Source organism: Halichoerus grypus, chromosome 8, assembly GCF_964656455.1.
Source record: "Halichoerus grypus chromosome 8, mHalGry1.hap1.1, whole genome shotgun sequence".
Lineage (NCBI taxonomy): Eukaryota > Metazoa > Chordata > Mammalia > Carnivora > Phocidae > Halichoerus > Halichoerus grypus.
This window is the reverse complement of record NC_135719.1, coordinates 68,242,420-68,263,704: the sequence shown is the minus strand read 5'-3', so window position 1 is coordinate 68,263,704 and position 21,285 is coordinate 68,242,420. Positions and strand designations below refer to the sequence as shown.

Below are 21,285 nucleotides of genomic sequence, written 5' to 3'. Positions count from 1 at the left end.
CTTGTTGGTGTTTGAACTATTTGGATGTATAGATTTGTATTTTTATCAAATTTGAGAAGTCTTCAGAGCCCTTATTTCTTCAAATATTTTTTCTGCCTCTTTCTCTCTCTTCTTCTGGGACTCCCATTATGCATGTGTTGGTATTCTTTTTTTTTTTTTTTTGACAGAGAGAGAGAGCACAAGGAGGGGGAAGCAGCAGAAGGAGAGGGATCCCCCGAGGAGCAGGGAGCCTAATGTGGGGCTTGGTCCCAGGACCCCAGGATCACGACCTGAGCTGGAGGCAGAAGCTTAACCGACTGAGCCACCCAGGCGCCCGCATATGTTGGTATTCTTGATGGTGTCCCACAAATCTCTTTGGCTCTGTTAATTTTTTTCTCATTGTCTTTTTCTTTCTCCTCCTCAGACTAGAAACTTTCAAATGACTTATCTTTAATTTTGCTGACTCTTTCTTCTGCCTGCTCATATCTTCTAAGAAACATAGTGAATTTTGCATTTCTGTTAGACTTTTCGGTCTCAGAATTTCTGTTTGGTTTCTTTTTATATTTTCTATCTCTTTAATGATATTCTGTATTTGCTGAGACATCATTCTCCTGATTTCCTTTAGTTCTCTGTCCATCATTTCCCTTAGCTCTTCAAGCATACTTAAGATAGCTGATTTAAATTCTTTGTCCCGGTGAGTCTAACATCTGTGCTTTCTTGGCGATGGTTTCTGTTAATTTCTTCTGTAAATGGACCATACTGTCCTGTATCTTTGCATATTTTATAATGTTTTGTTGAACACTGGACATTTTGAGTATTATAATAGTACTAACTCTGAATATCAGATTATTCCCCCTCCTTAGGGTTTGTTTTCATTGTTTGCCGTGGGCTGTGGCTGTTTAGTGACTTTTCTAAACTATTCTTGTGAAGTCTGTCTTCTTTGTCATATGTGGTCTCTGAAATGTCTGTTCCTTTAGCTTGTTTCACAGCTAGTATTCTTTTTTGAAAATTTTTTAGACTCTTTATTTATTTGAGACAGAGAGAGTGAGAACATGAGCAGGGGGAGAGGGGCAGAGGGAGAGGAAGAGCAAGAGGCAGACTCCCCACTGAGCAGGGAGCCCGACACAGGGCTCGTTCCCAGGACCCCGAGATCACGACCTGAGCTGAAGTCAGACATTTAACCAACTGAGCCACCCAGGTGCCCCACATATACTGGGGATCCAGCCCTGCATCAGGCTCCCTGCTCAGCGGGGAGCCTGCTTCTCCCTCTCCCTTTGTCCCTCCCCCCAGCTCGTGCACACACAGTGCTGGCTCTCTCTCTCTCTCTCACTCTCTCTCAAATGAATACATAAATCTTTAAAAAAAAAAAAAGCTCTTCATTACTCTTTTCAGGGTGTTCTTTGGCTACTCCTGCTTGTTTATTTTTCAGTGACAACTTCAGAATCAATTTGTCTGACTTTAGAAAAACATCAGCATTTTTATTGGAATCACGTTAAATTTACAAATTAACTTGGGAAGTTATGATGTTAAAGTGGCCTATGCAATTAAACAATTTTTCAAATCTACTTTTGTGTCTTTCTGGAGTGCCTATCTTTTTAATTTATTACCCACATTCTAGGAAGGATAGGAGTAGGGACAGAGACAGGGGTATAAGATAAGAGTATTCTCCATACCTGCAGATGCCTGTGCTTGGGCATCAGTATGGCGCTGGCAGACTCTACTCAGGAACTCACTCACTTGATGCAGGGAAAGGGCATTATGCAGTGTTTCCAGGGGGTAGATCGTAGGCACCATGGAACACCCTTCAAATCCTGTTAGAAAAGAGATGGGCAAAGTCAATGTTATTCCTGCCAGATATACCCCAACTGTCCAAGGAAGCATGGAGAGTCCCTGGGAGCCACCAGGAGAGTCCGTGGCTTTTGGAGTATGGGGTATCCAAGATCTCAGGAGAGGGAACTCTTTAGAGCCCCTACAGGTGTCTATTTCTCACCTCCAGATTTCCTAAGAAGTCTACCTGCTAAGGCCTCCAAGTGAATCAAATCACCTCTCATCCTACCCATGGAGAGCCTGCAATGACCCATGGAAAAATCAACAGAATTCCAATAGGGTAAGCACCTACATTGCTCTTGCTCTTTCTAGGGGAATAAAACACAAGGTGAGGTAAGGGGTGAAATTGAAGGTCTAAATGAGGTAGGGAGGTCATGGAGCTGGGAAGAAACAGATTTCAGGGATCATGTAAAGAGAACCGGATTAAGGAGGAGGGCATGGAATCTGAAGAAGGATTCATGCAGATTTAGGATATGGGTAGAAAGGCTAGAATATCTGGAAGCAAGCTGGAGTGCATGCAATACACATGAAGCTCAGCCAAGGAAAACCACATGCATGAACAGGCTGGGGGATGGAAGTTCTTTCGTGGTCATTTCCATCACATCAAAGCTTCTCCCTCTGCTCTCACTGGAAAACCCCAGACTTGCTAGGATTTCTCTATTCCATCAGGAAAATGAGGCAAATCCCTAGGAAGAAGAACAAATACTGATTCTCTGTCCAAACCCAACAATTCCAACATAGGTTCACCAGTCTGGTTAGGGTAAAGGGTAAACCTAAATATATAACCCTAATCCCAGGGCCTGTTGATGAAAAAAAAATGAACCCATTGGAGGATCAAGAAGCACACATCCCAAGCATTTTTTCAGCTCCCAATCTTTCCTATGTCTCTTTATAATTCCTTAAAGAATCTAAGAGTAGGCAGGACAGCAATATCTATGTAAGACATAGCCTCCTGTTCACTAATGACTAAAACCTATAATTCAAAAGGATTATACCTGACCATCTTCTAACTCTGGCCCTTGTCTGCTTCAAAGATTCAATTAAGACCTGTGCCTCAATTTCCCCCTGTATTCTTGTGGCAGGAGCATAGGAGAAGTACAGTCTCTAGCTCCTCAGAGTGGCTAGAAAAACGTTTGCATTTGAGGATGGTAGTAGCAGAGGGTTACAGAGACAAGAACAGATTTCAGGGCAAGAGACTACTCCTATGCTGAACAGGACTGGGAATGGGTAACATTAGGAGGCAGTAAGGAAGGAGGACAGTAAGGGGATGAGCAGCCAATGCTACAGCTACCAGGCAGTCTGGCTCCAATCCCATATCCAAGCAACTAAATGCAAGTCACATAACCTTAGGGTAAACAGGAGAAAGGGATAGGTGGACTCTCCTGCCAGAAGTGCAATAAGCAAAGCAGTCAGTCCCAGCCAGGGTAGTGGCAGCAGCCAGCTTGGTGGCAGGGGGTACCGTAGAGGCACTCGGGGTCATCCTGGCCTGAGCGCAGCCAGTTCCGGAAGAGGCGCAGGTGGTAGGAGCACTGGTGCAGGTGATGCGCCAGCGTGGCATCCAAGGAGACTGGCCGGCCCCCTGGACAGTCAGAGGAAAAACTGCGCAGCAACCGGACCACAGGGTGCTGGTCATCCAGCAGCTCTGGAGGGGATGGGGGGGACCACGGCAGGAAGCACAAAGATAAAGAAAGAGAAGAGGGAGAGACAATGAGGGGGCACTGAGTGGCACAAGCATTACTGGGAGGTGGGGACACTCAGCTCCAAGGGGAGCTAAGAGAGAAGCAGAGATAGTCAGAACAACTGGGTGTCTCTTGCAGGGAAGAAGAGTGTCGGCATCACACTGAGTCTAAAAGAAGGGGCTACTGAGGCATCATCACACAGCAAGGCCCTCCCCTCTTTCATTGAGCTTAATTAAGTCAGTGCTTACAGAGAGCAATCACATCATTCTGGGTGGGGGTAAGCTGGCAGTTTTGTGGCTGGAGTCTTGATTAGAGCTCTAGTGTCCTTGTTCATTCCTGGACAAACCCTACTTAGGGCCTGCTTCACAAACGAATGTATTTATACAGTTGGTATAGAGATGCAAAGATTCAAAGTCACTTAGAGAAGAGGGTCAAGAATGGTATAGGGTATTAAGGCAAAGTTTGAAGCTAAAAAGGCTCCTAAAGGCTCAGGCCAGGCCTTCTGGACCAGACTCTAAAATAGCCACAAACAGGGCTGGTGTTAGGTAGATGGCAAAGGAAATTGACAGGACACCAGCTATAAAGGTCCTTTAAAACAAAAGAAAAAAAACAGAGTATGTAAAAAAAGAGAATCAATATGTAAAAATGATGATATTGACTAATCAGCCTTTACTCTTGTCCAAATACACAGATTTTAAAAAAATGTTTGCATAAATCTCAGGATTCGGGGGACTCTGTATCCATTACTGAAGCCAAAAAAAGATAATTTTGTATTTTCTTCCCACTGCTGGTGAGTCTAACTTTGTTCAGCTGGTGAGTGGAAAAGCTTCAATCCTGAAGGACTTACAATTTTAGCTGCTTGCAAACTTTGTGGATATATGCAATTCAACTGCAAACTGTTGAAGGCAGTGAAAGGCATGTGGAAAGGGCATAGGAGAAACAGTAAGGAAAAGATCCTAGGAAAAAGGTATGGGGTCTTAAGACCTGATGACAGGATACTGGTATAGAGAAGGAAGGTCAAGGTAGCTAAAGATGACTGCTCAGAACTCCCAGACCAAAAGTGGTTCCACAGAGTGATCTTATGAGACTATGGTTTTCAGAGACCTCAGTCTGAAAGTCAGAAGAGGTTTCAGCTCCATCCAGGCACTAACTGTACCCTAGAAGATAATGGGCTTGGTAAATCCAATGGCTACTCTCACATTCTGGATGAGGGTGAACCACAGTCTCTTTCCCACTACATCAATTTACTTTGGCGAGTTCAGTGAGCAATTTAGTAATGGGCCATATTTGTATACTCAGTGTAGTCACAAGATGTGACAGAAGCTTATCAGGAATATAGGCAGGGATGGCTGAGATACGTTCTCTCATTAAGGTAAGGAGACAGCACTGCCTTGCCTCCTTTCCAAAGCTAGGTCCAGGTTTTCCAGCTGCTATTTCAAAGTGAGACATCACAGCAATGAGATGGTGATGATGGGACAGTAGGGTGCATATTGTTGTCACTAATCTGCCATAAGCAATTGTAGACAGAGCATCCACTCTGTAATTGCTAGGTCAGTCAAGCAAGATTTGACCATGGGATAGAGCCCTCATATTGTCCTGAGGGACAAATTAAATCTAGGTACTCTTTAGCAAGACACATAATAGCTCCAAATTTCTCCCGATACCAACAGGGAGATCCCAGATTCTGGCTTCTCAAGCACTTTAGCTTCCAAACTCAAGTACAAGAAGAACAATGGCAAGAAGGCCTCTGAGGAAGTGTGCAGGGTGTCGGAGGAGATCTTGAATTTACTCTCCTGTACTCTACTGAATTATCCAGGTCTTTCTTCTTCTCTTCCTTATGGTAGAATTAACTCATCTCTTTTTCAACTGGTGAGGCTGCTAATCAAGGCCTCAGGGAACTAGAGATATATAGGTTTGAGGATCTGTTTTATGGATCTGGATCTTATCTCACAAAGCCTAAGAACTAGGAGATCAGTGATTTAACTCTGATTTCAGGGGCCCCAATTCCCAGTACTATATTCTACATTTGAAGTAACACATCCCCTAAGTCCAAGCCCCAGGCTGTGGGGCTGGGGCTGGTGCATGAAGTTCTACTCTGGAGATTACTGTGGCATATGAAGGCCAGAAGAATTGGAAACTAAATGTGCAGGCACAGCCACGCCACTCTGAAAGGGGAGCTCCTATCACAGGCACAAATGGGAGCCAGGATGGGGGTGGGGTAAGCCAACCTAGGGAAATTTCAGCAGGCCTAGTGGAGAGGTATGGCCTGATTGGGCTAAAATCTAGCACTTGCCATTGGCTAAGGAGTTTTTTCCAGCCAGGAAGCCAGGCTAATTTTACCTCCTTTGGAGAGACTTAATGCTTGGACAGAAGAAAACCATGTATAAGAAAACTGGATTTACCTTGAAAACAAGATACAAGGCAGAAAGAAACTAAGAATATAAAGGATAAAACAGGGAGAAAGCCCTGGGTTCCCCTGCCATGCCCTACAAAGAGACCACTGCCCTTCAGTTTTTGGTTTACACAGATCTCTAAACTCTCCTACCTTAGTACGGCCAGACCAGTTCTTCAATATTCTTGAAATATTATTCATTCCTAAGTTCCCCCAGAAATCCCAGGAGACATCTCAACTTTCACTTCAACCTTCTCTGAGATAGCGGTGTCTTAGGTAGGCTGGGGCTACCTGGAAACTGTGTGGTAACACATGCTGTATAATTAAGGTACAATCCCTTTTCCTTTACCCACTGCCTCCTACTCCCGTCTTTCTCTCTTTATCCCAAATCAGTGTGGGCTCCTGTTTTCTAGGCCCAGGCCCTAAGTTAGTAGTAACACAAAGCAGATGTCAGGAGCACAAGAGCCACATAAAGTACACATAATGATAGGAGATAGGAATACGGTGATGGAAAACTTTAAACTCAAGACCAGTGCCCTTAGGGGTATGCTTGGGAACTGGGACCTGCAGCAGCATTGCTCCATAAGAGAAACAAATTAGTCATTCACTCCAACAAAGAGTTGGAGAAAAAAAACAGGAAGACCAAAACTGTATAAGCTGAGGAGTAGAGGGGTAAAAAAGAAGACATGGAGATGATACAGGAAATACTATTCTCTTCCTAAGAAGGAGAACCACTGTTATATTTGTACAAAGCCCAGCAGTCATGTGATGGGAAAAGGAAGGGTTTAATTAATGTTTTGGGGATGATGCTGAAAAAAGTGACAGAATGGGGATGATGGTGACGATGGACATAAGTCCCTGAGTTGCCACACAGATAGGGCAGCCACGCTGCAGCCAAGACTAAAGTTTGTCACAAAAAGGGTACGCCCCAGGAGGGACACTTAGTGAGTGGTTCATTCAGAGACAGCACGTTGTCAACATAGTGGAAGGCAGAGGCAAAGTCAGTGTCAGAACTCAGAGGTTAAGTGTCTGGAGGTGACATGATGAGGGGGAATGACGTTGAGTCAGAAGCAAACGTACCGTTAGTCGGATGCTTTGCAAACGACACAGAAAATCGTTTTACGGCCGGGACAAACAAGAGCTCTGGGGAGAAAAGACATCATGGGGATTATACCCACCCCTGTCCCCACCCTCTGCTCTGGAATTTGCCCACAATATACTCTGTTCTTTACAGTTAGTATATGACCTGCTCCCACCCCCCCCTTAGATTCCTGACTACCACGTTTCAATCTTCTCCTTTGGTATAATCTCCTTGTAGGAATCTGTGTGTCATCTCTACCACAATATGGCCCCACAAACAACCCTAATTTCACCACCACATCCTCTTTCTGGTCATCTGGAAATGAAATCTGTGTAAAACCTTTCATCCCTTCCCCCAGTCTTTTTCCATATCATCTTTCCTGCCTTGGCTGAGCAACTTCCCCATCCCTGATTTCCTAGATTTGAATCAAGACTCCACTGCATTTTTACTGACCATGGATCATCCTCCTTGGTCCTTACTCCTACAGGCCAGAATCCAGGAAAGAATATAAAGGTGGAGTAAATTGATGTAGCAGGGCTGTATGTGGGAGATCATGAAGGGATAAGCATAAATAAGTAGTATTTATTGCATTGAGAGGGAATGCAAATGGAGGGGTGGATGGGTTCTCGGTTCCTTCTCCCCTCTATAATTGATGAAACAAACTTGTTATAAGGCCAGTGTCAGTGCCATCTTAAGTACGAATGGTTCTTGAGCTGTGTCTGTGCTGGGGGACAAATGAAGAAAAGAGTTGCCCCCCAAAACCCACCCACGTACCATCTCGGTGCTTCAGACTGGCAGGTGGTAGCTTTTTGCCATGGCTGCGGGCGTAGTCCTGAAGATTCGGGGCGCTGGAGGAGCCGCCCAGCACTGTGGTGCTGAACAGCCCTGTGCACTGCGAGCCTGCAAGGCCGGGAGTGCATTAGTAGCCACACAAAGCTGCAATTACCACACAGAAGTACACATAACTTCACACGACAACATGAAGACACACACACATAGTCACTCAGAGCCACCACTATGTGGTCACTACACATAACCACCAACAGATTTCACTACTGTCCATAGCTACACTGGGCAAGCAAGGTAGGGACCTTGCTGAAGATCTACATCGTAGATACAAGAGGCCACTACAAATACAGGGTTAGTCATATTAGGGGACTCAAAGTTACTGGAAGGGTAGACTGTGCTCTCCAGGTACATCTTAGGAACGCTAAAAAAATAGATAGATCTCTCTAGATCTCCCTAGATTTAATTCAGTGCTCCTTACCCTGGATATAGAGTTTGAAGAATCCAGAAATATAGTCCCTTATAGACTTAAAAGGAAAGAACTTTGATTGAAACTAGAGACTACGTTTTGAGCACTCAGCTCAAATTCCAAGTTCACATAAGTTCCAATTCCTCCTAAGTTCTTTCATTTCCTCCTAAGTCTTTAATCCAACATTCCCTTCCTTCTATCTCTCTTCAGGCCTTTTTCACTTTTCCCAAGAAAAGAAGTATGAGACTCACTGAATTTTTAAAGCTGGAAGGGACTCAAAGATCATCTAGTACAATCTTCTCATTTTAGAGGTAAAGAAACTGAGATTCAAGAGGGATCTCATTTGCTCAAGGTCATATAGTTTGTTAGAAGCTAAATTAGACTGGAATCTGGTCTTTTGATTCTGAAGATCAATTGTGTTCAGTTAGGAAAGAAATAATTATTTTTTCATCAAGAAAAAACAGAGCATTGTTTCTGAAGTGAAGATGGACACAAACTGAAAGACATGTGAAGAGTCAGGTGATTACATGGAGGGCATGCCTACTGTGTGCTGAGGACCCTATTAAGAAGGAGGACATGGTAAATAGGAACAATAAAAAAGCCGTGTTTTTTCTACTCTCAAAAGTTTATTGCCTTATAAGCCCTATGCTCAAAGCCAGATGCCTACACATGTAAGTTCAAAGAAAGCAAAGGGAGCTCTATTGCCAACCACAGGAGTAAATAAAACTTTAAAAATCTCAGCAAATAAACCAGTCAATGTTCCAAATACGACTGAGAATAGGTTTGGGACTCTACAGTCCCCTCTCCTACTATAGCTCATGAGGACAGAGTGGGAGGGAAAAGATAAGATTGATACCCAAGTTTATGGGATTTGGCTCTTTACTTCCAAATCCATCTTAGCCAAGAACCTGGGTTTAGCTTGGGAACTTAACATAGCAGAGATGGACAGAATGAAAAAAAGGTCAACTTCCTTTGAGCCCACAAAGAAAGGGCCATGGTTTCAGGAGTCTCAGCATTTCAAGGTCACTATAGAAATCAAGAAAGCTCAGATGGCTAATAATCTGGAATTCAAGATTGCTGCTCTATGCAGCAACTTTTCCTACCTTTCATGTATAAAAAGGCTCTAGAAAGGGGTTCCAGAGAGTAATAAAGGCTGTTAAATATGTCTACTTTTCTTCAGAGAAGCTAAAACTAGCTGGCTTTATCCCAGACCACCTGAGCTTTGTTCTAGATTTACTTCCTTCACTAAATAATTTTCTGGTGCAGTCCTGCCAATCCTGCCCTGTCCAGTCCTAGGATCATCTCAGAGGGTAGTGTCTACCTCACCACCACCATCTGTCAACCAGTCTCACGCTCATACTTCTGTCTTGTTCTTGACAGCATTCCTACCTAAATGAGGCCAGACACAACTGTCCTCATTTCCAGCTTACCTGAAAACAATTCTTTACTGAAACTTCTGGGAAGAGAAGTCCATGTCACAGATCTATACATTTGTCATTTATTTTTCATGCCCCAATCCATCTACCTCATTTCAGAGATCTAGAAGGCAACCTCCTCCCATAAAATTAGCCAGGAGGGTTACCAAAACCTTTTTTCCCTTTGCTGGTCCAAAGCTAAGCATTTTGCAGCCAAGAAATTGGGTGTCAAGGACAAAAGTAACAGAAAAATGAAAGGAGCTAAATGGAGAGAACAATAGGACAAGATAGAAGCCAGAGGACCAAGTCCAGACCCCACATAATTGTCTCTAATTGCCAGTTTTACTTACTGGCTCACAAGACCCTGTATTCAAAGATAGCCCCTCCCAAGGACCACTCCCCACTCCCAAAGAATACAATACCCTCTGAGGCTTGGTCCTTCCTGCAGTCTGTGTTCTTAGGAAAGGTTGAATGATGTTCTCCACCCCTCTCCAGGAATCAAAAAAATCAAGAGACATTCCCTCAAAGTCCTGAGAGAAGCCTCTGCCACTACACCAGTCTCAGATATGTCCCTCAAATTTCAGGAAGGAAGGAAAAAAAATTACAGAATTAGGAGAGGATGAAGGAGAGGGCATGGAGGTAGGAGGGGCCAGAGCAGGGATACAATAAACATAGGTCTCAGAGGAAGACATGGCACAAGTTCTCCAAATGAGGAATAGGACACTTATAACGAGGTCACAAGTACCTCTATTTATAGTTTTGTCTCTGATAACTCTGAAGTATCAGAGTCTCCATGGTCCCTTAAGGTCTGGGCTAGACCGGGAGGACAGATAAGGAATGAGAGGGGAAGCCAGAAAAATGCCCTTGAGCCAGAGAAATGGGGGTTGGTGTAAAAAACCAAAAGACAAACACCTTCCTGGAATGGAAACAATCATCTGGGATCAAAGTTCACACCTAAACATGGCTTCTCCCAATTCATCCTCCCTAGCCCCACCCAACAATTCCATTGACCAGATGACCCCAACATCCGTGACTAAGGTTTCCCACAATAAAACCTGTTAGAACAGACAGACACCCCTTCCCAACAATAGGTGAAATGCTGGAAAACCATACCGAGGCCACTCTGCTTCATCTCTGTTGGTGGCCGTGCAGATGAAAAGAGCCGGTAGCCACCAGGCCTCGAGGATGAAGTCTCAGAAAGCACCTGGAGAAAAAGGACTCTATATTACCATTTTGTCACCTCAACCAAGAAGTCTAAAACCCAGGTCCTGAATTCCTGCCCCTATAAAACCAAGCAATGTCAGAAAGTCTGGAAGAACCAAAGGATTTTTATGGGGGAGGAATAATGAAAAGGGAATGGAGAGTGTACTTTGCAGAGGGAACTGTCCAGGGAATCCTATACACCAGATGGCACTTGTATTTCCAAGATGCCTGTTCCCACAGCCCTTCCATCCCAAATTTGAGAAATCATATTCAACCATTCTCAGTTCTCAGCAGAGAAGGGTTCCTTAATCTTATCAATCCCTCCACAGGATTCAGAAACCCAATCATAATAAACGAGCCATGCTAAAAAGGAAAGTCTGGCTACCCTCTCCTCTTTCCATGGGACAGCTGTGGTTATGGCAACCACACTCGGTTTCTTATCTGCACCAAGAAACCCTCCCCTCCATGTCTGGAGACATGAAACAGATTTCTAAAAAGGCTACAAGGGCCTAATCACGCAAATCCCAACACAGACACACACCCCACCACCCCCAGATAGTGTTCTGAGTCCCTAGATCCCAAAAGGCAAAGACAGAGGCAGGAAAGGAAGATGAAGAAGGGAGGGACACCTGTGTGCAGGATGCCAGGTGAGTGGTGGACACAGCCCGGGGCTGTAGGCCGATGGCTGGGGAAGGCCTGGGGAGGTCTCCTGACCTCCTGCGGCGCCGTCCCCGCAAGGGGATCAGGTCCAGGTTCCCCGTGCACTGCATGTTCATGACCTGAAATCAGACCGGGTGGAAAGCCGGTCACAGCTCCTTTAACTCCCAGGCTCCCAAAAGCCCCAGTGCCCATTGGGCAGAGCTAGTTCTAGGCCTGGAGAGGATGATCACCCAGGGCACAGCTGCTATGAAGGTCACAGATTCTGTATTCTAAAACTGTCCAAAAATATGAGATGACAAGAGGAGAAGGAATGGGGGGAAGGGTTGTAGTCGATAAGGATAAGAATACCAGTGCCTATACCTATAGAATAAGGAAAGGAAATATTAATATTAAAAGGCTGTGTGACCAAGGAGTGGAGAGAAGATTTTCTTGCAAAGCTGAGGAGCGTATCTTGGGCAACCACCATCCTGGATGAGCCACGGTATAAGCAACACTAGGAATTAAAAGGAAGAAATGTGATTACAACAGGAAGCTTCCTGTAGGCCTGAAAGAAAAAAGCCAACTCATCAAGTCTGAGAGATGATACACAGAGAGCTCTGCTTTGCCTGTATCTCTTGACTGATTAAACCAGAAGAAAAAAAAAAGGGTTAAGCACAACAGTGCTAGAGAGACTGGCAGACCATGTGAATGGGGAAGACATTTAGATGTGGAGAAGCAGTTTACTGATGAAGATTATACATCATTCTTGTCCGCTTGATCAATCCACGTGAGTCTGTAGGGTACTAGTGTACTGTGGATACTAAGTTAACTTACACCTCAAAGAGAAAATAATGCATACTCCTCCTAAAGAAGCTCTGAGTATTCATAACATCAAGCCTAATGTAAAATAATCAGGAAGAAAAGAATAAGTCCAAAACAGACTGTAGTTTGTTTTCTCAGCTTTCTCCAAAATCTGAACTGTAAACCTCTGGCTGATCCTATATAAGGTAGTTACAGATTCTTCTAAGATATTCCTAAAATGAAAGACCAATTTCTTTAAGACAGAGAGCTGGTACAGAGCCAGGTGAATAGATTTATCTGTCAAAGCAGGACCCAAATCAGACAGAGTCCCTGAGACAAGGATAAATCATGGGGTCAAAAAGAGTGTCATTGAGCCAAAGAGGGAAAAAATCTTTCCAAGAAAAAAGACCTGAACAAAAACATCAGCACAGTTAGCTGGACACAATGTGACATTTACAATAGTTCCTCCTTCTAGGCTAGAGAACTAGAACCAGGCCTAGATACAAACTCCAAAAATAACGAACACAGGCCCAGGCCGATAACGCTCCTCATCAGAACAGAGGGAAGAGAGAGACTTCCAGACTTGCTTCCCTTTCTGGGATGAGTACTGGTAACCCTAAAAGGATGATATTAAAGTGTCACATAATTGCTCCTGTCTGAGCTATAATTTTTACCCAAGGCAACAAAGAGATGGAGAGAGCCTGGCCTTTAATAGCTATTGTTTTATTATTATAATTACTGTTTACTGAACATCTATATGTTAGATATTACTTGTGTTTACTTGTGTTTCATAGATAAAAAACTGAGGCTTGGAGAAATTACCTGTCCAAGGTCACACAGCTTCTAAGTATCAGACTGGGAGTTTAGCCCAGAGTTCATGCTGTTTCCACTATATTTCCTTTTAAAGAACAGCCTTTTCAAATTCATCCAGAGGCCTCCTCCTCAATTTCATCTCTTAATATCCTATCTCTCAGGCCCCTCTCATGGGCATCTCTTTAATCTCAGAAGTAGCAACCAGCTTAAAGGAGCTTTACTGGGAGACCAGTTGTGAAAGAGAAATTAAGTAAAACATGTCCACCAGGGACAGGAGGACTCTGCCTAAGGTCCCAACAATCCCCCAAGGGCATTCAGAGGATTCATGGATATTGCCCTGTGAGCAATTCCACCACTTCTTTCTCCCAAGCCCCTCCCATTACCTCCATGGAGCCGGCTTTTCGGTTACGAATGAGGGGTGATCTCCTTGGGAGGCCAGGGCCCTCAGGGGGCTGGGGTGAAGTCTGCAATGCCCGGTCTGGTTCATCCGATGCCTTCCCCGGGCACAGGTTCTCCATGCTGCCTTGGTCTGTTTTCATCTCTTCATTCTGCCCACCAACAGGTACAGATCGGAAGGGTGTTAATGGCCTCCAGCCTCCTCATCCCAGACTCCTCAGTCTTTTCACCTCCCTATACTATTTCCAAGTTTCCCATCCCTTGGTTCCTAAATCCTCTAATCTAAAATCCCAGCACTCAGACCCACCTCAGAAGAAGCTGGACGGAATCCACAGCCAGTTGGGGCACTGCCTTCTTCCTCAACACCTTTCACTCCAGGGCTAAAGTGTAGCTCCACATGGAACCGCTCCTCTGATAAGGGATCCTATGGGGCATCAACAGATGAAGGGGCAGTGGGAAAAGTTGGATGTGGTGGTGGAAGACCACAGGGACAACAGAGAGGAACTCAGAGGATACATCCTCCCAGGGCTGAGGTTTCAGTATCTTACTCCATTCTGGGGCTGATCTATTATAGCTTCCCCTTACCTATGGTCTAGTGTTAAAGGATCCTCATTCCTTCACCTCCACTATTTGAGATTCACCACCCCACATGACTTCCACAACTCTTTCCATCCATCTCCCACAGTAACTCAGCTTTGCCACAGTACATACAGCAGCACACTTCATACGTGCCTACAACACACACGTACATACAACACCACACTTACCTTCGTGGAGCCAGATGCAAAAGGTACAAGAAAGTTTGAGAGAAAAAGACTCACTGTAACATCATCCCAAATTCTATACCCTCCCTAATCCAGAGCTATGTTCCATGGTATTTCTCTGGCTCAACACCATCCCAAAACACTTTTTCTGTTCTAGCAGGAACCTCCAGGTTCCTCTTTGTGACATGCTGTGCTTGGGTATCACACCTAGCTGAATTCTACAAATTATAAGGATATGAAAGTTTCTTTCTAAAATGGGAAGGAGGAGAAAGAAGGGGCACCCTCCTCACCCCACCGTGTTAGCTCCTCACCCGTGTGTTGTCCTCATAAAGCATGATGACAATCTGGGTCATATAGTTGAGCTCTGAGATGGCACTGAGATAAGCCAAAGCTCTCTGCCATTGTGCATCCTGGGTCTCCTACAGAACATAAGAAGAAGAAAATCAATGCCCAAGGACAAGGGAGTCAGGGAAGGAGCAGGGTGACAAAGAGAATACAGAAAGCTTGCAGTAAAAAAGAAACATGAGGAGGAGAGTAAAAGAATGTTGGGAAAAAATGTTCATAGGTTGAAGGAAGAAAGATCCTTACATCAAGAAGTCCCCCATAACGGAAGACACTGAGTAGGGAGTGGACGTGGCTTTCACTGGTGAAATAGAGACGTGTTCGAACATGGCGGCCTGGGGAGAGCACCCCTCGGGAGTACCTGAGATAAGAGCTAAGTCATTTACACTGTCACATAATCTTCTTCCCACCCCTCCACAAACTCCTTCCTCCCAACTCAAACACTTCTCTCCTTTCCACCCCAGGATCCCTTCTATTCTTAGTTCCCCAAGCTGTCTCAGCCTATATTCCCCCAAGGGCTCCCTGACACACCCCTCCCTCCATCCAGCACCCCTCCCAGCCCTCCCTCACAGGGGATGCAGCTTGTTGACAGACTCATCCTCGTGGGTTCTCTGCAGGTCAAGTAGTATCTTCCGCAACAGTGGAAGACAGAAGCCCACAGCAATTTCCAGTTTCTCCTCCCGACTGATCCCGTACTCCTAGGGGCCACAGGCCAGGAAAAAGTACTTCAGTGAATCTTGTTTACCTCTTGCCTCATACTCCAAGGCCCAAGATGATGTTTTTCTTCACCTCAGGTCTAGGGTTTCTCTCATATCCACCACATTCCCCCTCTCCAGGTTTCTCCTCAGTTAGCCTCTTGCACTTAATCAGAGCCAGAGAATTATAGCAACTCAACTTATTTTTTCTCTAAGTTTCCTTCCCCTGCTTTCCACACCATCCCTCCTTTCTGCTTTTCTTCCCTTCCTTTCCCAGTGCCCATCCCCCTAGGCTATGAGACACACCTGGGGAATGACCACATCAGCCAATGCCTTAGAGAGACGTAGCAACTCTGCTGTGCCTTGAAGTCCCAGACTCCCATTGTGCTGCACATCATACTTCACACAGTCATAGATGTCAGGGATCTTACTGATATCATAGCGCCCACTCTTCTGTCGAAAGTCACGCTCCAGTTTGCTCCAACGCTGTAGCATGAGCTCTAGTGTCTCACTGTGGTAGAGTTGCAGGTCTGGAAGGAAGATGGACAGTCAGAAAGAGCCAAAGATTTTATCTCTAACAAAAGACGCTAACAAATTTGCAGTAGAATCAGAGGGATGAGAATGCCTTGTCTCATACATTTAGGAGAGGACACAGGAGTGCCTGAGGAACCCATCCATACCAGAAACCTTGAAGGGAAGATAGTACTATTCATACCTACCTACAGACTTGGGGTCCTGCATCCGTTCCCGGATCTGGTAAGTGAGGTTTTCAATCAGGGCAAATACCTGATCACAGACCTTCACAGGATTCTGGATGACAGCCATGGAGTTGAGGAGGGAAGTGCTTCCAGTGGGAGCCAGCTATGGGGAACAGGGAGATGAAAAGCAAGATAGGCTCTGTGCCAATTGCCCAGAATCCTGCGAGCTTATTACAGAAACTACCTGCAAGTAAGATCTGGTTGTAGGCTCACTCCGATGAGGATTCTTAGGCTACAGGGCATACTATCAGTTCTAGGATGAGGGGACTGCTCTAACACACAGTCATCTAAGAAGGGTTGAGGGTAAAAGTCTTGGAATCCAGAGGAAATAAAATAGACCTAGGTTCTTTTTTTTTTTTTAAGAGAGGGTTGGGGAGGGCCAGAGGGAGAGAGTCTTCAGCAGGCTCCATGTCCAGCACAGGCACCCCCTATATGTATTTTAGAACCCTCAATAAAAGAACCTAGGTCAGGGCACCTGGGTGGCTCAGTTGGTTGAGCATCCGACTCCTGGTTCTGGCTTGGGTCGCGGTCTTGGGGTGGTGAGATTGAGTCCCACGTTGAGCTCTGCGCTGGGCCATGGAGCCTGCTTGGGATTCTCTCTCTATCTTTACCTCCCTCTGCTCATGCACTCTTGCTCTCCATCCCCCCCTTCTCTCAAATAAATAAAATCTTTAAAAAAATAAAATAAAAATAAATAAATAAAATACACATGGAAAATACTGGGGAGGGGCGCCTGGCTGGCTCAGTCAGTTAAGCATCTGACTCTTAAATTCAGCTCAGGTCATGATCTCAGGGTCCTGAGATGGAGCCCCGCATTGGGCTCTGCACTGAGCGTGGAGCCTGCTTGAGATTCTCTCTCTGCTCTCCCTCAGCCCCAGCCCCCCACCCTGCTTGCATGCGCTCTCTTTCTCTCTAAAAAAAAAAAAAAGAAAAAGAAGAAAGAAGAAAGAAAAGAAAATGCTGGGGAATAAAGATTAAACCAAAACCCTTCAAAATCCCCACAGAATGTTTCATGAGTGGGTAACAGAGATAACAAAATCTTATTCCTCCTAACAAAATGCTAGCTTGACCTAGAGCAGAGGTCCTGCCTCAGAGCTAGGTTCCAGCTCAAGCTTTCAGGACAGTGACAGTCAATGAAGAATGGGGAAGGGAAAAGAGGGCTGTGGGTGGAATGCACACATTCAATTAGGTCCTTTTTGCTAGCAAAAAGAAGCAAGGGAGAAAGAAAAAGTACTTTATTTAAAAAAAAATTTTTTTTTTTTAAGATTGTTTATTTATTTGACAGAGAGAGACACAGTGAGAGAGAGAACACAAGCAGGGGGAGTGAGAGAGGGAGAAGCAGGCTTCTCACAGAGCAGGGAGCCCGATGCGGGGCTCGATCCCAGGACCCTGGGACCATGGCCTGAGCCGAAGGCAGACGCTTAACGACTGAGCCACCCAGGCGCCCCAGAAAAAGTACTTTAGCTTTTTTAATTTGACATTGAGCAATGGATTGGGACATAAGAGAGCAAGATCCTGCCCTTATCAAGTCTTGCTCAGAGAAAAACACAAAAAATGGACATTCTCCAGGCAATGTGCACAGCTACTTAGCTCACTGAAGAACCTATCAGAAATGGTTACACAATACTCTGAATATACTTAATGCAACTGAATTGTATGCTTAAAAATGATTCAAGTGGGGGGCACCCCACTGGCTCAGTCAAAGAGCATGCAACTCTTGATCTCGAGGTTGTGAGTTCAAGCCCCATGTTGGGTGTAGAGATTACTTAAAAATAATTAAAAAAAAAAAATCTTTAAAAAAAATGATTCAAGTGGTACTACAATTTAAAAAAATTGTTTTTCTTTAAAAAAGAACTCATCAGGGGCGCCTGGGTGGCTCAGTCGTTAAGCGTCTGCCTTCGGCTCAGGTCATGATCCCAGGGTCCTGGGATCGAGTCCCACATCGGGCTCCCTGTTTGGCGGGAAGCCTGCTTCTCCCTCTCCCACTCCCCCTGCTTGTGTTCCTGCTCTCGCTATCTCTCTCTCTGTCAAATAAATAAATAAAATCTTTAAAAAAAATAAAATAAAATAAAAAATAAAAAAAATAAAAATAAAAAAGAACTCATCAGAAATGAGCTACCAGTGGTAGGATGGTATAAAATCACCGTCTGGCAAATGATCTCCAGTCAATCATGGCAGGATACATAGGAAAAAAAGATGACCCTGGGGAATGGCATCCACTGTGATTAATACTGTGAGGCAGTACACTATGGTGGCCAACAGCCTGGGCTCTCAGGTGAGACACCTTGGGTTCATACTAGCTGGGTGTCCTTGGAAAGGTCGCCTAAATTCTTCTGAGCCTAGATTTTCTCATCTGTAAAATGGGAGAAAAGTAGTACAGGTCCACGGTTCTTATGATGGGTTAAATATGGTCATTAATTCTCTGTCACCTTCCCCTTGCCTAGAATCTGCACTGGCCCTGTGACTGCTTAACCAATAAACAACAACAACAATAACAACAAAACCACAAAGTTACATTGCATTAACTAATTCTGGGCCTACACTTTAAGAGTTTAGAAGGGGGGTACCTGGCTGGCTCAGTTGGTGGGGCACACAGCTCTTGATTTCGGGGTTGTGAGTTCAAGCCCCACATTTGTTGTAGAGATTACTTAAAAATAAAATATATTTTAAAATTTATTTGAGAGAAAGAGCATGAGCAGGAGGGGCAGATGGAGAGGGAGAGAGAATCTCAAGCAGACTCCCCAGTGAGTGTGGAGCCTGACGTGGGGCTCGATCTCACAACCCTGAGATCACAACCTTAAAAATAGGGGCACCTGGATGGCACAGTTGGTTAAGTGTCTGACTTTTGGTTCTGGCTGGGTCATGATCTCAGGGTTGTGAGATTAAGCTCTGTGTTGTGGTCCACATTCAGCGCAGAGTCAGCTTAAAAGACTCTCTCTCCCTCTCCCTCTGCCCCTCCCCTGAAGTGTGTGTGCATGTGCGCTCTCTCTCTCAAATAAAGAAATACAATTTTAAAAGTAATAATAAAAAAATAAAATCTTAAAAAAAAAAAACAGCTTGGAAGCTTCTGTTTTTGGGGTGTCCTAAGCTACCATTTAAGAAGTCTGGCTACAATGCTAAGAAACCACATGGAGAAAACATGTGGAGAGGAGAGGCTCTAAGATTACAGGGAGAGCAAGAAGAAGGAGAAAGCCCAGCCATCTCAGCAACCCAGTCGAGCCTTCAGATGGTTTCAGCCCCAAAACCTGGCCAGTATCTGGGCAATTTTAGGAGACAGCCCAGTCAAGACCAGCTGAGCCTAGAACTATGAGTAAGATAACAGAATGGATATCATTTTAAGTCACTGAGTTTTGGGGTAGTTTTTTATGCATCAATAGATAACTGAAACATTATTTCATTCAGAATCCTTGGGACCTGCTGAGTTTTGGAACTGAGACTTTTTCAGACTTTAGGAAGCTAATATAGTACATATGCCACATGTTATATAGTATCTCCAACAGGGCTTAGGGCATAACTAAACACATTTACACTTCTGCAGCACAATATATGACGATTCACACTAAACAAAATAAATACGAATTAGAAATAGTCTTATCATGTCAGGTTTTGCTACCAAATGAATCTTGGTGCCAAATCTTTTTTGCTTTTGAAACTGTGGATAAGAGATTATAGACCCATACTTACCTCAAAGGGTAAGGATTAAATGAGATAATGTATGGAAAGCAGTGCCTACCATGTAGTAAGCACCATTACTGATCACTATTATTTAGAAATCTAGGAATTTGGGATGGGGGTATGTTGGGCACAAAAATAGGGAGAGCCTGACCTGATCGTAATCCTCAGGACCAAAAGGGGCATCCTGCTGCAAAATATGGTGCAGTCGAGCCTTCACCCGATGCTGGCAGCTGCTCAAGGAATCGCCATCACTGTCCAGGAGCCCATTCATGTTGGCACTCTTCACCATTTGTACCAAAATGGGTGTTAGCTCTCCTTCTAGAGCCAGAAGGCCCTGGAGAGGAAGCACAACATCTATTAGTTTTCCTTCCAGTCTACGTCCTCTAGGCCTACGCGGTCCCAGAGATCAAATGGGAGCTGGCTTGGAGAGGAGGGGTATAGGTCAAGGGGCCTACCCCCACTAATTATTCTCAGCTCATTCTCAGTAGTACAGAATGGGTCAGACACAAGCAGAAACTTCTCTGAGTCAGCACATAAATATCCTGACATTTTCCAACTAGTTCTCCAAACTCTCGGTTTCTCTACCTAACGGAAGCTGGGACTGTGGGAGAACTGTAAGTGTGCACCTTGGCAAAGGCTGCAGCAGTCATTTGGACACGGCCCTCATCAGAGGCATAGATCTTGAGATCGTGGCGGAAAGTGCTATGGAGACGAAGCAGCCCACAACCGGGGAAGCCAGCATAATCACCTGGGGGTAAAGGGGAGGAACAGGAATGGACTGCTATAAATACCCACATGGAAGGAAGAATGCTCTTTCCCCCATTAACTTCCCCATTGCCTCTAACTGTTCATTCCCCCAACTTATTCTCTAATCATCTTATCCAAGCCCTGCTAGTTACCTCCAAAATACTCACCCTGTCCTCCAGGGTACATGCAGCGAAAAGCTCGCCCCAGCTCCTCAGCCTGAACACGGCCAGCAGGAGTTAGTTCTCCACCCCACTTCAGTACTAGCAACAGAGATGGGGCCAGGGCCTCCTGCTGTGGGTCTGCAGGAATAAGGGGCAGTGAATAGGTCTCATCTAAGGAAAATAGTGAGGACATCTAAATGTCAGGTCTTCTGAGGAGCCCAGAAAGGTGATTTAAGGTAGAGGTCATCTAAAGGTTTAAGAATAAGAGACCTGAATGGTAATGGGAAGGGGGTATTATATCTTACCTTGCCCCTCATTAGTAGCTTTTACTCCATGAGGGTAGTAAGTCAACTGCACCTTCCGGTTGATGCCAGAGAAATGACCATACCTGTAGGATAAACTCACAGTTTACTTTTTACCCCAGCACTCAGTTCTCACTGTCATTGGCTCCCCTTTCCTATCCCCTTTCTCACATCTCCAGCACAGACTTCAGCTGCTCTAGTTTCCCAGTCTTCTCCTCGATCTCACCACCTGGTTCTTTCTCCAGTTCAGCCAATAACAGCCTTGTGATATCCAGCACCTCCTAGAGGAAATAACAGGATATCCATACAGGAGGCCAAGTCCTGACAAGTTACCCTTTCATCCTGGCCTCTCATTGAGGCC

The 21,285-nt window shown here is 44.9% G+C and overlaps 1 protein-coding gene across 19 annotated transcripts in view; it reads right to left on the bottom strand.

Moving 5' to 3' along the window:
- The window catches only part of PPIP5K1 (diphosphoinositol pentakisphosphate kinase 1), a 43,844-nt gene that overhangs the window by 13,390 nt on the left and 9,169 nt on the right, over positions 1–21,285 (bottom strand). For 7 of the 19 annotated variants that reach the window (XM_036120014.2, XM_036120010.2, XM_036120015.2 and 4 more), the window contains 18 exons: positions 21,096–21,205; positions 20,928–21,010; positions 20,629–20,760; positions 20,341–20,462; positions 19,866–20,048; positions 16,001–16,142; positions 15,588–15,811; positions 15,157–15,284; positions 14,833–14,947; positions 14,556–14,663; positions 13,788–13,904; positions 13,468–13,632; positions 11,461–11,610; positions 10,742–10,832; positions 7,733–7,858; positions 6,958–7,020; positions 3,266–3,448; positions 1,653–1,790 (listed from right to left, as the gene is read on the bottom strand). In XM_036120014.2, the coding sequence (XP_035975907.1) occupies positions 1,653–1,790; positions 3,266–3,448; positions 6,958–7,020; positions 7,733–7,858; positions 10,742–10,832; positions 11,461–11,610; positions 13,468–13,632; positions 13,788–13,904; positions 14,556–14,663; positions 14,833–14,947; positions 15,157–15,284; positions 15,588–15,811; positions 16,001–16,142; positions 19,866–20,048; positions 20,341–20,462; positions 20,629–20,760; positions 20,928–21,010; positions 21,096–21,205 (2,380 nt within the window). The remainder of the gene's footprint in view (positions 1–1,652; positions 1,791–3,265; positions 3,449–6,957; positions 7,021–7,732; positions 7,859–10,741; positions 10,833–11,460; positions 11,611–13,467; positions 13,633–13,787; positions 13,905–14,555; positions 14,664–14,832; positions 14,948–15,156; positions 15,285–15,587; positions 15,812–16,000; positions 16,143–19,865; positions 20,049–20,340; positions 20,463–20,628; positions 20,761–20,927; positions 21,011–21,095; positions 21,206–21,285) is intronic. The other 12 variants (XM_078079434.1, XM_078079436.1, XM_078079439.1 and 9 more) reach the window with 12 other exon arrangements.